The sequence below is a fragment of the Lycium barbarum genome, chromosome 4 (assembly GCF_019175385.1).
Source record: "Lycium barbarum isolate Lr01 chromosome 4, ASM1917538v2, whole genome shotgun sequence".
Taxonomy (NCBI): domain Eukaryota; kingdom Viridiplantae; phylum Streptophyta; class Magnoliopsida; order Solanales; family Solanaceae; genus Lycium; species Lycium barbarum.
The window spans coordinates 146,044,463-146,060,717 of NC_083340.1; the positions used below are offsets into that span (position 1 = coordinate 146,044,463).

At 31.6% G+C, this 16,255-nt stretch overlaps 2 protein-coding genes across 3 annotated transcripts; both read left to right on the plus strand.

Annotated features, from left to right (window-relative positions):
* The first annotated feature begins 1,510 nt into the window (after positions 1 to 1,510).
* Positions 1,511 to 3,332, plus strand: LOC132636875 (probable polyamine oxidase 5). Its single transcript, XM_060353932.1, has one exon. The coding sequence runs from the start codon at positions 1,596 to 1,598 to the stop codon at positions 3,216 to 3,218; it is 1,623 nt and encodes a 540-aa protein (XP_060209915.1). The 5' UTR covers positions 1,511 to 1,595; the 3' UTR covers positions 3,219 to 3,332.
* A 5,328-nt stretch (positions 3,333 to 8,660) lies between these two features.
* On the plus strand, positions 8,661 to 11,783 carry LOC132638796 (probable polyamine oxidase 5). 2 transcript variants are annotated; one of them, XM_060355565.1, is made up of 2 exons: positions 8,661 to 9,011; positions 9,387 to 11,783. In XM_060355565.1, exons 1-2 carry the CDS (start codon positions 8,729 to 8,731, stop codon positions 10,394 to 10,396), a joined length of 1,293 nt encoding a protein of 430 aa, XP_060211548.1. In that variant the 5' UTR covers positions 8,661 to 8,728; the 3' UTR covers positions 10,397 to 11,783. The 2 variants fall into 2 exon arrangements, with proteins under 2 accessions (XP_060211548.1, XP_060211547.1); XM_060355564.1 differs by having other exon boundaries at positions 8,661 to 11,154.
* Positions 11,784 to 16,255: the final 4,472 nt, after the last annotated feature.

The window sequence follows — 16,255 nt, forward strand, 5'->3', positions numbered from 1 at the left end:
AGCATATAGAGAATGCCAAATCTTAAAGAATGGACAAACTTTAAATCCTAACAGAATGGAAAATGTAGATAATTCAATGTACTTGTGTCTGGTTATTTCTCCTTTCACATTCTAATTAACCCTATTAAGCCAAATCAAATTAATAAAATGCCTTAAATAGGAATAAAATCATCTTAAGTGGAACCAGAAAAAAGGTTTACCATAATTTTTAAAATAAGCTAATCCTCATTGGGTTGTTAATAGTGAGTTGATGAGTTTTCGGATAACATTGTTGTATTTGCAAACTAATTAGAGATTTAGAGTGTTCAATTTTGTACCGTCTTGTTGTATATCACAAGCTTAAATAGTTTTAATATAATTAAATTAAAATGTATGATTGACTTAAATTATTACTGAAATGTAATACTCCTATTTCATTACCCAAAAAAAAAGGAAATTTAATATTGGAAATAATATTTTTATTGCAAGAGCTCAAATTAATTTCTTACCAAAGTTGTAATGATTACTGAAATTTAGAAATTTAAACAAGAATTTAATTTATTTTGGAGGTATGTCAATTATGTTCTTACCAAAGTTGGACATAACTTATTACTGCAATTTAGAAATTTAAAAAAGTCCTTAATTTATCTTTGGAGAGGTATTTCAATTATCTTACCAAAGTTGGAGACTTAAATTACTGAATTTAGAAATTTAAAAAATATTTTAATTTATCTTAGAGGTATTTTATTCATTTTCTTACCGAAGTTGGAGACTTAAATTATTACCTAAATTTAGAAATCTACAACAAGATTTTAATTTATCTTGGAGGTACAGTATGTCTATTATTTTCTTACCGAAATTGGAACCTTAAAATTACTGATATTTTTTAACAAAGTTGAAGGCTTATTACTGAAATCTACTAATTAAAATAAGATTTTAATTTATCATGGAGGTATTTCAATTGTTTTCTTACCAAAAATTTATACTAAAATTAGAAATTTAAGTATGATTTTGATTTATCATGAAGGTAATCCAATCATTATCTTCCCAAAGTTGAATACTACTTGTCCAAAAACTTATCCCATAATTATGGTTAGAAAATCACGTTTATAGATTATTTCAGTCTAGTCCTTTAAATTTTAAGTGTCAATTTTAGTCCCTTAAAGTTTAGTTCTGGAGATATCTGACTAAGCGTATCTAACTTTTAATTAATCGAAATGGGCATTTTTGATCCATTTGCTTGTAAATATTTAAAAATTTAGCAAAATTATTAGTTGTTTCACCACTTAAGTACCTATATGTTATATTAAGCTTGTAAAGTTACTTCATATTTGACAGCAATATGTTTCCAAAAATTGTCCAAAAGTCACCAAAATCACACATTTTAATTAACTAAAGGTTAAATATGATGAGTCATACTTATAAGGATCAAAATCAGAATTTATTAATAACCGAAGGACCAAAAGTTCTAACTTATGTAAAAGGACACTATGACACACACCTCTATATATTTGTTTGTTGTTCAAGTAGTTCATACTCACAAGACAAAAATCCTTTGTTCTAACAAATTGTTCACTATTTTTTGCCTTGTCCTCATTCATTTTTTGCCTCTAATAATGGTGTCCCAAAAGCCAAAAATTGTTATAATTGGAGCAGGAATTGCTGGTCTAGCAGCAGCTAATAAACTCTATACAACACATAACTCAAATGAATTATTTGAGCTATGTGTTGTAGAAGGTGGAAATAGAATTGGTGGAAGAATTTTCACATCTGAATTTTGTGGTGACAAAATTGAAATAGGTGCTACTTGGATTCATGGTATTGAAGGAAATCCAATTTACAAAATAGCCAAAGAAACCAACTCGTTTGAATCTGATCAACCATGGGAATGCATGGAAGGTAAATGCATGGATAAAAAAGTGACCATAACAGAAGATGGTCATGAAATAAATTCATCTTTTGTTAACACCATATCAAGTTTTTTCAATGAAATGTTAGATTTTTCTTCAGGAGAAAGGAATCTTGAAAATGAGGTATGTAGAGATTTTCTTGAAAAATTCAATCTTGAAAATGGTGGCATTGAAAAAAATCTTAGTATTGGTTCTTTCCTTAGAGAGGGACTTGATTTTTATTTAAGAAAAGATCAAGAAAATGTTGAAGTTTTTGAAAATTGGAGTAAAAAATCACTTGAAGAAGGGGTGTTTAGTATGCTTGAGAATAAACATAGGCATTATTCAGCAGCTGGTGATTTGAGTACTTTGGATTTTAATGCAGAAAGTGAGTATTGTGATTTTCCGGGTGATGAAATAGTTATAGCCAAAGGGTACTCAAAAGTGATTGAATATTTAGCTTCTGTTTTACCAGCTGGTTTGATTCAACTAGGCCGAAAAGTCGCAAAAATTGAATGGCAATCTGGTGACAGTTGCTTAAATTTGAAAAATGAGGACAGTACTAAGCCAGTGAAATTGCATTTTGGTGATGGATCAGTTATGTATGCTGATCATGTTATTGTTACAGTTTCATTAGGGGTTTTAAAACAAAGAATTCGCGTCGACGATTTTGGTCTTTTTAGTCCTCCACTTCCTAAATTCAAGAATGAAGCAATTTCAAGGCTTGGTTTTGGTGTTGTTGATAAGTTGTTTTTGCAGCTTAGTCCAAATCATGATGAAAATGTTGGCTATGATGGGATGAATTTCCCTCATATGCAATTGGTTTTCCATAAGCCGGACGCGAAAGTTAGTCAACCGAAAATACCCTCATGGATAAGGAAGACTGCACTTTTACATCCAATTTATCCAAAGTCAAGTGTTTTATTATCATGGTTTGCAGGTGAAGAAGCTATTGAAATGGAAACTCTTGATGATGAAGAGATTATGGACGGGGTTTCGACAACAATTTCACAGTTTCTAGCAAACTCAAAGCATTTCAAGAAGTCAAATTTTGCTGATGAAAGTGAAAGTTTCATTAAGTTTACTAAGATTTTGAAGTGCAAATGGGGTACTGATCCATTGTTTTTGGGATCATATAGTTATATTGCTGTTGGATCAAGTGGAGATGATCTGGATGCTTTGGCTGAGCCATTGCCTAAAGGAAATTTGCAGAATTGTCCTCAACTTCAAGTTTTGTTTGCAGGTGAAGCAACAAGTAGAACTCAATATTCAACAACTCATGGTGCTTATCTTACTGGTCTTAGAGAAGCAGATAGGCTTCTTGAGCACTTTCAACATGTTGATGTTTGAAAAAAGATTGTTCTTTGTGTTTGTTTTGTCATTGTTTTTCATATTCATTTGGAATGAGATGTTTTGTTTTACTCTGAATTTGAATCAAGGGAATTAAAGAAGTTTTTCATTTTGTATTGCTTTCAATTTGTTGGTTATGAGGACTTGCTCCTTTCCTTCCCTTTCTTTTAATTTGATGATTACAACAACAATAACAACAAGCCCAGTATAATCCCACCATGTGGGGTCTGGGGAGGGTAGAGTGTACGCAGACCTAACCCCCACCTCGAAAGGTAGGGCAGCTGTTTCCGAAAGACCCTTGGCTCAAGAGAGGAAAACAAGACAAAAGGTCAGATAGGACCAAGCATATCGAAAGCAATATGAAAACAAGGAATAACAAAAGCGAGAAAGTCATGGTAGAACAGTCCGGAAAGAAAGGAGCATTAACTACTATAGATAAATAAGATAACCAAAGTACAACTGCCCAAAAAATATAAGCAGCAATCAAATGCAGAAATCAAATGGTAATAAACAAATGAGCAAAACTACAACTACTATGGTGAAAGGATAAGCCACCTAGCCTTCTATGCTAATCTGAGTCCTCCACAACCTCCTATCTAAGGTCATGTCCTCGGTGAGTTGAAACTGTGCCATATCCTGTCTAATCACCTCTCCCCAATACTTCTTCGGCCTCCCTTTACCTCTCCTGAAACCGTCCATAGCCAACCTCTCACACCTCCGTACTGGAGCATCTGTGTCCCTCCTCTTCACATGCCCAAACCATCTCAGTCTCGCTTCCCGCATCTTGTCCTCCACCGATGTCACTCCCACCTTGTCTCGGATATCTTCATTCCTAATTCTATCCCTCCTAGTGTGCCCACACATCCACCGCAGCATTCGCATTTCCGCGACTTTCATCTTCTGAACGTGAAATTTCTTGACTGGCCAACACTCCGCCCTGTACAATAAAGTCGGTCTTTTCTTTTAATTTGATGATTCTTGCTTTTAATCTCCTTGGCTTTATTGACAGATGACAGTAAGCATGGGGATATAGTTGAAAGTTCTTTATAAAATACATAAAATCTCCCTAATTAGTCCATTTTCGCTCCTTATGATCTTCAACTATGTGGATTCCTATTACCCCTTTCTTGTTTGTAACACTTCATCCAGGGTTTTCTTATTTTTAGCACATAATTCAGGGTGAATTGATTAAATGACCCTCTACTAAATATAATAGATCGCATCTGTGTTATGTCAGAATCGGTCATGCATACATAGGATCATATGCGATTAGCAGTGAGAGTTCTAAAAACTAGAGGTGGCAAATGGGCGGGTTGGGTTAAACTTGGGCGAGTCAAAAAAGGTGAGTCAACAAATGGATTATATAAACCAACCCGCCCAAAATTTGCTTGGGACAAGATGGGTCAAATTACGGGTTATAACCCAAAAATTGCGCTTCCGTGTAGGCAAAGTACTAAAGTGTCCGCCTCCTTGCCCATAAGTTCTATGAATGACGTCGTTACTTTTTTTCTTGCGTTATATGGATACTTTTGTATTTTTCTTCTTTGCATCTTTTTTAACTAAATCTCACACTTTAATTGCGTTTTGCGCTTAAAGCACTTTTTTTCTTGCGTTATATGTATATTTTTGTATTTTTCTTCTTTGCATCTTTTTTAACTAAATCTCACACTTTAATTGCGTTTTGCGCTTAAAGCCCTGATAGGCCTGGAGTGCTTTTTAACGCTTTTTGATTTTTACAACACTGGTCTTGATTCAAAATTCTGCATTTTACTTCGCGTCTAAAATCATAAATTTATCTCTGATACATTCTGCATTATACTAATCGTTACCATGCTTTACTTATACTTGTTATTTTCTACTATGGCAGTAAGTTCGTTCAGTAAACATGGTGCCTGAATTCGGCCGAATACATAAAAAGAAGCTAACAGTGGAGGCTATATTTGCAGCTAAATAAATCATGTGAAGTATAGAAATGCTTGATTAGAGGGATATAATTTACGGAGAATTTTCTTGATTCTCTGTAAACTCTGGTTTAGGAGGTTATACAGAACTCTGCTGATTGGATTATGGCATTGAAGAAATTGTACAGCTTCCAAATATCATTGGCAAGTATGATTTTGAAATTTTGAATACAAATAAGCTTAATGTAAATATACAACTACTACAATTTGTGGATCACATTGTTGTAAAATAATAATACAAGTTTATATCAAGGAAGACAATTTTCACTTTTTCTTTGTAATGATGCAACTATTAACTTTTGTTGTACTCCCTCCGTGTACGTTTACTTGCCCATGTGTGACTCGCACCCCGTAAGAAACAATAAATAAAATGGTTGTTTTACTATATCACACCTATTTATTATTGCTAGGTCATCAATGTTGGGATATGAATTGGAGTATTTAATAACAAGGGTAAAATAGGTATAAAATGATAAATTATCTCTTGGTTTTTCAATCTGGACAAGTAAAAGTAGACATCTATTTTTAGTATGGTGGATAAATAAATGTGGACGGAAGGAGTAATATCTATGGAGTTATGCATCTTTTGGTTTTTGCACTTAATGTTTTGAATTCTATTTTAGATTTGTAGCCCATCAATATCACTTATGTTAGTAATTTGAGGGACATCCAAAAAGCTCCATTTTCACTTGGTTGACATGGATACAACTGTAAGATCAAATTAGATAAGAGATTAAGATGCAAAACATTACACCATACATTATTGAGATTGACATACACATCATGTTCAATTCTATGACATAACAACAACTCTTTGCAATCGGCATTTAAACTTGAGAGTAATTTTTTTTTTGGTTTCTCACCCGGTGTCTGGTACCCACATTGAAGCCCGACTATATCCGGATTCGCACCGCGTAGGGCCCCATTCAGGGGAAAGCGCTCCCTACAAAGATTTTTTCATACCCAGGCTCGAACCCGAGACCTCTGGTTAAGAGAGGAGCAGCTTCATCCGCTGCACCACATCCCTTGATGGTAATTTGAAAGTAACTTTAACCATCCTGTTATCGCGTCTTCAATGGTTAGAAAACTCTAGGAAATGGGAAGTTCTATAACATTATCCAACACGCCCATCAAGTAAAAAATACGTGTTAAAAGATTAACCTCATTTATAAAGAGGGTCTAGTTATGATGATTAATGGTTAATCGGATCTCAAATTATCCATACATAATTAGGATTCATGTCTTATATTTTTATTTAAAAATTTGACCAAGCTACTATTTTTTTCATACAGCAACGTAATCACGTACAATCAAAATTCCAACAAAAGCCTTGAAACATCTACTGGCAGAGAACTATAGATTGTTGAGCAAGACTGATTGAAATGAGGGGTTTAAAATATATGATGAAGACAAAATAATGTATAGCGTGAAGCTAAAAAGCCAAATCGGGTAAATGGTAAAATGAGATTGTTAAATAATAGTAAGGGCAAAATGGAAGAGAAAAATAACGTAACAATTCTACCACACAAAAATTTAGTTGTTATGCAAAATGAGACTTTGTACTGTTACATGACAATTTGACAATACAATATAACAAACTTTAAATAACAATCATTACAAACATTATATTTAAATAGCAGCATACTATAATATAAATATAAATCCAAACATCTTGTATGTAAATGTGTTCACACTGACTTTCGTGCACATTTTATAGCATAAATGTGGAATATGTGATTCATTGCGAGTTTAAGATCTGTGCACTGACAATGTAAAAGATATTGTCACAATCAAGTTATTTAAAACGTAATGACAAATAATCTATTAAATAAGTAGCATTGATTCATAGTTTAAAATAAATGGCGAGTTATACACTATAACAAGCATATAGAGAATGCCAAATCTTAAAGAATGGACAAACTTTAAATCCTAACAGAATGGAAAATGTAGATAATTCAATGTACTTGTTTCTGGTTATTTCTCCTTTCACATTCTAATTAACCCTATTAAGCCAAATCAAATTAATAAAATGCCTTAAATAGGAATAAAATCATGTTAAGTGGAACCAGAAAAAAAGTTTACCATAATTTTTTAAAATAAGCTAATCCTCATTGGGTTGTTAATAGTGAGTTGATGAGTTTTCGGATAACATTGTTGTATTTGCAAACTAATTAGAGATTGAGAGTGTTCAATTTTGTACCGTCTTGTTGTTTATCACAAGCTTAAATAGTTTTAATATAGTTAAATTAAAATGTATGATTGACTTAAATTAATAGTGAAATTTAATATTTCATTACCAAAAAAAAAGGGAATTAATATTGGAAATAATATTTTTATTTGCAAGAGCTCAAATTAATTTCTTATCAAAGTTGTAAATTATTACTGAAATTTAGCAATTTAAACAAGAATTTAATTTATTTTGGAGGTGTGTCAATTATGTTCTTACCAAAGTTGGACACAACTTATTACTGGAATTTAGAAATTTAAACAAGTCCTTAATTTATCTTTGGACAGGTAATTTATCTCTGGAGAGGTATTTCAATTATCTTACCAAAGTTGGAGACTTAAATTATTACTGAATTTAGAAATTTAAAAAATATTTTAATTTATCTTAGAGGTATTTTATTTATTTTCTTACCGAAGTTGGAGACTTAAATTATTACCTAAATTTAGAAATCTACAACAAGATTTTAATTTATCGTGGAGATACAGTATGTCAATTATTTTCTTACCGAAGTTGGAGCCTTAAATTATTACTGAAATTTATAAATTTAAATTTATTTTGTAGGCAGGTCAGTTATTTTCTTAAAAAAGTTGGAGGCTTATTACTGAAATCTAGTGATTAAAAAAAGATTTTAATTTATCATGGAGGTATTTTAATTATTTTCTTTCCAAACATGTATACTTAAAATTATTACTAAATTTAGAAATTTAAACGTGATTTTGTTTCATCTTGAAGGTAATCCAATCATTATCTTACCAAAGTTGAATACTACATGTCCAAAAACTTATCCCATAATTATGGTTAGAAAATCATGTTTATAGCTTATTTCAGTCTAGTCCTTTAAATTTTAAGGGTCAATTTTAGTCCCTCAAAATTTAGTCCTTGAGATATCTGACTAAGCGTATCTAACCTTCAATTAATCGAAATGTGCACCTTTAATCCATTTGCTTGTAAATATACAAAAATTTATCAAAATTATTAGTTGTTCCACCACTTAATTACCTATACGTTATATTAAGCTTGTACCTTTACTTCATATTTGACGGCAATATATTTCTAAAAATTGTTCAAAAGACACCAAAATCACACATGTTAATTAACTGAAGGTTAAATATGATGAGTCTCATACTTTATAAGGATTAAAAATCATAATCTATCAATAACCGAGGGACCAAAATTTCTAATCTATGTAAAAGGACACTATGACACACACCTATATATATTTGTTTGTTGTTCAAGTAGTTCATACTCACAAACAAATCCTTTGTTCTCACAAGTTGCTCATTATTTTTTGCCTTGTCCTAATTCATTTTTTGCCTCTAATAATGGTGTCTCAAAAGCCAAAATTTGTTATAATTGGTGCAGGAATTGCTGGTCTAGCAGCAGCTAATAAACTCTATACAACACAAAACTCAAATGAATTATTTGAGCTTTGTGTTGTAGAAGGTGGAAATAGAATTGGTGGAAGAATTTTCACTTCTGAATTTTGTGGTGACAAAATTGAAATAGGTGCTACTTGGATTCATGGTATTGAAGGAAATCCAATTTACAAAATAGCCAAAGAAACCAACTCGTTTGAATCTGATCAACCATGGGAATGCATGGAAGGTAAATGCATGGATAAAAAAGTGACCATAACAGAAGATGGTCATGAAATAAATTCATCTTTTGTTAACACCATATCAAGTTTTTTCAATGAAATGTTAGATTTTTCTTCAGGAGAAAGGAATCTTGAAAATGAGGTATGTAGAGATTTTCTTGAAAAATTCAATCTTGAAAATGGTGGCATTGAAAAAAATCTTAGTATTGGTTCTTTCCTTAGAGAGGGACTTGATTTTTATTTAAGAAAAGATCAAGAAAATGTTGAAGTTTTTGAAAATTGGAGTAAAAAATCACTTGAAGAAGGGGTGTTTAGTATGCTTGAGAATAAACATAGGCATTATTCAGCAGCTGGTGATTTGAGTACTTTGGATTTTAATGCAGAAAGTGAGTATTGTGATTTTCCGGGTGATGAAATAGTTATAGCCAAAGGGTACTCAAAAGTGATTGAATCTTTAGCTTCTGTTTTACCAGCTGGTTTGATTCAACCAGGCCGAAAAGTCGCAAAAATTGAATGGCAATCTGGTGACAGTTGCTTAAATTTGAAAAATGAGGACAGTACTAAGCCAGTGAAATTGCATTTTGGTGATGGATCAGTTATGTGTGCTGATCATGTTATTGTTACAGTTTCATTAGGGGTTTTAAAACAAGGAATTCACGACGACGATTTTGGTCTTTTTAGTCCTCCACTTCCTAAATTCAAGAATGAAGCAATTTCGAGGCTTGGTTTTGGTGTTGTTGATAAGTTATTTTTGCAGCTTAGTCCAAATCATGATGAAAATATTGATAAGTTGTTTTTGCAGCTTAGTCCAAATCATGATGAAAATGTTGGCTATGATGGGATGAATTTCCCTCATATGCAATTGGTTTTCCATAAGCCGGACGCGAAAGTTAGTCAACCGAAAATACCCTCATGGATAAGGAAGACTGCACTTTTACATCCAATTTATCCAAAGTCAAGTGTTTTATTATCATGGTTTGCAGGTGAAGAAGCTATTGAAATGGAAACTCTTGATGATGAAGAGATTATGGACGGGGTTTTGACAACAATTTCACAGTTTCTAGCAAACTCAAAGCATTTCAAGAAGTCAAATTTTGCTGAAGAAAGAGAAAGTTGCATTAAGTTTACTAAGATTTTGAAGTGTAAATGGGGTACTGATCCATTGTTTTTGGGATCATATAGTTATATAGCTGTTGGATCAAGTGGAGATGATTTGGATGCTTTGGCTGAGCCATTGCCTAATGGAAATTTGCAGAATTATCCTCAACTTCAAGTTTTATTTGCAGGGGAAGCAACTAGTAGAACTCAATATTCAACAACTCATGGTGCTTATCTTACTGGTCTTAGAGAAGCAAATAGGCTTCTTGAGCACTTTCAATGTGTTGATGTTTGAAAAAAGATTGTGTATTTTTGTTTGTTTTGTTATTGTTTTTCATGTTCATTTGGAATGAGATGTTTTGTTATACTCTATGTATGATGGGAATTTGAGTAAAGGGAATTAAAGAAGTTTTTCATTTTGTATTGCTTTCAATTTTTTGGTTATGAGGACTTGTTCCTTTCCTTCCCTTTCTTTTAATTTGATGATTCTTGCTTTTAATCTCCTTAACTTTATTGACAGATGACAATAAGAATGGGGATATAGTTGAAAGTTTTTTATAAGTATAGATTTGGAAACTACATAAAATCTCCCTAAATGGTAGATATTTAACTATGCGGATTCCTATATATTACCATTTTCTTGTTTGTAACGCATCATTCGCCCCCCTAGAAAGAGGGTGTATTACACATATGTGATAAAAAAAAAAAAAAAGGGTTAAAATTTTCTTATTTTCAGCATTTCTTTCGTTTTGATTTATTTATTTTTTTACTTTTTAAAATTTTCTTTTTCTTTTCATTTTCTTATTCTTTTTTCTTCTTAATTTCCTTATTTTCTTCTTCTCTACATGACTCTCCACCAAATATAACTTAGTCACCCGAAATTATGTTAGGTCATCGGTATATATGTCTAGTGACCAAAAAATTAAAGGGATAACTACATGATATAACAAACATATAATGGGTATTGACATTTAGTAGCTATAGTTTAACTTAATTACTTCTCATAGCAAACATTTGTGTATTAATACCATTTAGTAACTATATATATATACACATACAAAATAGAATACTCATCCCACTATTCACTTCCAACCCATCCCTCCCATTTCTCTCCCCCCTCTTCTCCCCACTGCTCCGCCGCTGGCCACCACCGCCGCCGGAGCTCCGGCCAAAATGCCGTGCCCTTTTTTCCACTGCTCCGGCGAAAATGCCGTGCATCTTCTCCGGCGAAAATGCCAAAATGCCGTGCCCTTTTTTCCACAGCTCCGGCGAAAATGCCGTCCCTCTTCTCCCCACTGCTCCGGCGAAAAATGTCGTTGCTATTCTCCGGCGAAAACGCCGGCTGCTTCCACTGAATCCACCAGATCTGAAGCAAAGAGCCTCAAATTCAAGATGGAAGCCAAAAAAGAGATCTGCTCACCGGATCTGAAATGATTATTATATCCCGTCAGATCTGCTCACTGGATCTGAATCCACCCTAAGATTTTTTTGTTAATATTTTAGATTGTATTCATTTTTTTTAGGGTGTATTTGTTAAATTTTGGAGTATCTATGTTGTCATGTATTCAGTTTTACTCCCCATATTCATGAATACAATGAGCCCGTTTATGGATAATCATTTCATGAATACAGTGAAAAAAGAAAAAAAAATAGTGTATTCATGAATAAAGCAGAAAAAAATTGTATACAGCTGAAGAAAAACGAATACAGCAATTATTGGTGTATATGTATTCAGTTTTTACTCATTGTATTCATGAATACAACAAGCCAATTTATGAATACAGATAGTTATTTTATGAATACAGTTAGAAAAAAAATTGTTGTATTCATGAATAAAGCAAAAAAAAAGAAAAATTGAATACACATGTGGGAGCTGAGCTGATTTGCTACAGAACGTAAATATTGAAACATTAGCTATGCAGCTTGATTAACCCCCAAATGTTTGTTATTTATGTAAAATGCCCAAAATTAAAACTACTTATTATTTGTTTTATTTTTCTTTGTCTCCCTTTGTCACATTTAAGGAACAAAAAAAGGCGATGAAACTCAACGGTCACTGATTTAAAGTTTAGAATCTGTCTATACTATTTGCAAGATTTGCAGCATGTAGTAAAAATGTGTAGCATCATTTTATTTCTTCTTTTGCGCAAGTAACTTAGTGAGGATTAAATATATGTATTATTTGAGCACTTGCTCCGGTGCAGTGATACGATATTTGATGGCTCGAGTGCTCAACTTTCCTCATGATCTTGTATTAGAAGCCAAGTCAAGAGTGCTCAACTTTCCTCAAGATCTTGTACTAGAAGTCAAGTCAAGGACTCTTAAGCTTTACAAGCCAAGTTTATGGAGGATGAAGATATGGAAGCACTTGAGGACAATCATTGGAGGGCTTTCAAGCTATGAAAGATAGCATGGAGGAAGAGTACAAGAGCCCAAGAGTCCAAGGTCCAAAGCTTGCCTCTTAAAGAAGCCCAAACATTTGATATGTGGCTATAATTGCAAGCTTGGATGGTTAAATGTCAAATGTGGCTAGTTGTTTAATAATTGTGGCTAGGTATGCAAAGGCAAAACTATATATACTTGCATTAGCCTATTTGATTCCTTAGTTATTAATTGATGAAGAAACTCATTTGAGAGTAGTTCTCCTTCTATGGAGCTTCGATTAAGCTAGGATTAGCTATTGCTAACATTAGTGGGTGGATTCCTTAAATCTTAACCTTGATCATCTCTTGGATAATTTGGGATTAAATTTCTCATGTATGAGTTCAAATTTCCTTCCCCCTTGAATTGAATTCATCTTTGGATTGTTTATTAATAGGTGTAGGTATAAAGTCCTATGTTGAGTAGTCACAATTTATAGTTATTTGATCCCTTCTTTCTTCTATTCTCATCTCTTAATTCTTCTATCTCATCTACGATTTCTCCTATCTTTATTTTCGCGTATTTGTTATTGTTTTTCATACTTTCCCAAGTCAGATCGTATCATGCTGTTTATGAGCAGTTTAAGTTGCAGTTGGTACGCTAACAAAGTATATCCATAGGCAGATTTATACTATATATAAGCATGAGTTGGGCAATGGATCGTCGTCCGTCCCCAACTCATGTTTAAAAAAAAAAAAAAAGAGTGAACCCCATGTTAAAAAAATTAAAAAATATATTAAAAAAATCCTCCAAACTCATGTTAAAAAAAAAGGTGGATCTCATATTAAAAAAATTAAGCAATATCAAAAAAAAAAAAAGTGAACCCCGTATTAAAAAAAAAAAAAAAAGCAATACCAAAAAAAAACGTGCACCCCATATTAAACAATCAAACAATATTCATGTAATTCCCAAAGTATTCCCATTAAGTCAATAATGGTGGATTCATTGCCACATGTGTATCAACCCATTAGCCGGAGCAAATGAAATTATTATACAGCAAAAAACGGAACCCCATATTATTGCTTTTCTTCAAAAGATTAAGTAGTCAAACCATACAATTTCCTTTCTTTACTTATATTAGCCTGAGATCTAATCTAGATATTTAACTATTGTATTTGTTATTCCGTCATGTCATTTATTTGTTATGTTTACTAAAATAAATATACTTATTTATACTATATATAAGCATGGGTTGGGGAATGGATCGTCGTCCGTCCCCAACTCATGTTTAAAAAAAAATTAAAAAAAAATAAAAAGAGTGGACGCCATGTTAAAAAAATTAAAAAAATATATTAAAAAAAAATCCTCCAAACTCATGTAAAAAAAAAAAGGTGGATCTCATATTAAAAAAATTAAGCAATATCAAAAAAAAAAAGTGAACCCCGTATTAAAAAAAAAAAAAAGCAATATCAAAAAAAAAACGTGCACCCCATATTAAACAATCAAACAATATGCATGTAATTCCCAAAGTATTCCCATTAAGTCAATAATGGTGGATTCATTGCCACATGCATATCAACTCATTAGCCGGAGCAAATGAAATTATTGTACAGCAAAAAACTGGACCCCATATTATTGTTTTTCTTCAAAAGATTAAGTAGTCAAACCATACAATTTCTTTTCTTTTCTTATATTAGCCTGAGATCTAATCTAGATATTTAACTATTGTATTTGCTATTCCACCATGTCATTTATTTGTTATGTTTACTAAAATAAATATACTTAAAATATTTCTATTTGATTTTATTCTTAATCTAATAAATGTGAAAAGAGATTAATGTCGTAAAAGAAAAATAATATTAAATGGAGATCAAATAATAAATAAGGTAAATTAGTCAAATTATAATTCTAATTGACGTTTCCTTAAAAAAAAAAAAGGCAAAAGACAACATGACAAGTAAAATGAGCTAAACCAAGAATATTCACCAAAAATAAAAAAAATAAGTAGTTCTTCGTTAAAATAGAAAATCAAATTTCTACTTTGTTTCGTTTTAACATGTAAAATTAATTTAATAATTTGAATTAGAATTATCCAAATCAAAATTTGATAAAAATAATAAGTATTGTTTAGGTCCAATCTACATACATTAACAATAGAATATTTTACACCTTTAAATTAATCGAATTAAAATTTAAAGTATCAATTGATGCTTAAATATTATTATTATTTTGTGTGAAAGAGAGGAAAATAGTTTCGTTTTAAACAAGTCTTTTCTTTTAAAAAGTATTAATAAATTTTTGCAAACTTTGTATTTGTTGCAAACACTAATATAATATAGTTTTGAATACGAAGTACAAACTACAATATTATATTAATCATGTTTTGAACATAGTATATGTGTGTGTGTGTGTGTGTTTATTAGCAATATAAAATATATATATATATATATATATATATATATATATTATCACTACCCAAACAAAACTACATACACATACATACACTATAATTCAAAGTATTAGGCCCGTGCCCAGCACGGGCATTGGAGGTGGTATCATCGTCCACCTCCATAAAAAATAAAAAATAAATAATTAAAAAAAAAGTGGACCTCATATTAAAAAAAAAAAAAAATAGACCCCATATTAAAAAATCAAGCAATATCAAAAAACAACTACACACATAAATACACTATAATCTAAAATATTGGGCCCGTGCGCATACGCCATCTAGTATCATATATAAAGTGAGACCTCTAATCCTGCATAATCTAATACATCTAGTCAGACCCGTATGAGTTCAAGTTCATTGTAACAACCAACTTTTTTTAACCGATTTTTTCATGTTGGGCCTAGGGCTGTTCACGATTTTGGTTAAAACCAAAACCAAATCGAAAATTTAACCAAATCGAATAAAAAAAATCGACATTCGGTTTGGTTTGGTTTGATTTGGTTTTAAATTTTAAAAACCGGTAATATTTAGTTTGGTTATGGTTCTATTAAAAAATAACCGAACCAAACCGATAAATTATATACATAAATTTTATAATTATTTATATGTATAATATTAGTTTTTCATAAATAATTATAAATATTTTATACCTTTTAATCATTAATTTGATTTTTGGTTTACTTATTTCACATGATTGTTTAAGGCCCATGTTTTTAAGAATATGTCCAAGCCCATGTCTTTAAATCTTTTAACTCTTTAAGTGTTAAGTGTAAACCTACTAACAGAAGCTCACGTTAGAGTCTAATATCTTTAACTTAAATTAGTCTTTCTTTGTCAGCCATTTGATTTTAGGTTGTTTCTTTTTTTTTTCGAATTTATACTTTTCTTTTTCCTTGTCTAAATGGATCCTAAACTTTTAATATTTTTCATATGAAAAGGACAGAGGTTGTAGATTTGGAGGTTCCTACAGAAGATACTTCAGTAACATCAGCATTTGCTGCAACTCAAGCACATGGTATTGCCCTAATACTTCTTTCGTGGGTAATCCTCCTAAAAAATAGAAAAGAACAACTCCTTGTAGTCGAGACCCTAGCCTTAGGGATAATGATAGAAAGACATCTGAAGTTTGGAATCATTACACAAAGTTTTTTTAATAAAATGGGAGAATTGAGGGCAAAATGCAAGTACTGCCCCAAAGTTTGGGATCATTACACAAAAAATTTTTATTTCATATATTTTCATTTTAATTTTAGGTAGTCTTTATGTTTAATTAATATGTATGTTTGTAACAACAACTAAAATCTCCTATGCTCTACTTTATTTCCAGGTATGTGTATTAAGATA

Coding starts and splice junctions, on each gene's coding strand:
- LOC132636875 (XM_060353932.1), top strand. CDS start 1,596: ATGGTGTCCCAAAAGCCAAAAATTGTTATAATTGGAGCAGGAATTGCT.
- LOC132638796 (XM_060355564.1), top strand. CDS start 8,729: ATGGTGTCTCAAAAGCCAAAATTTGTTATAATTGGTGCAGGAATTGCT.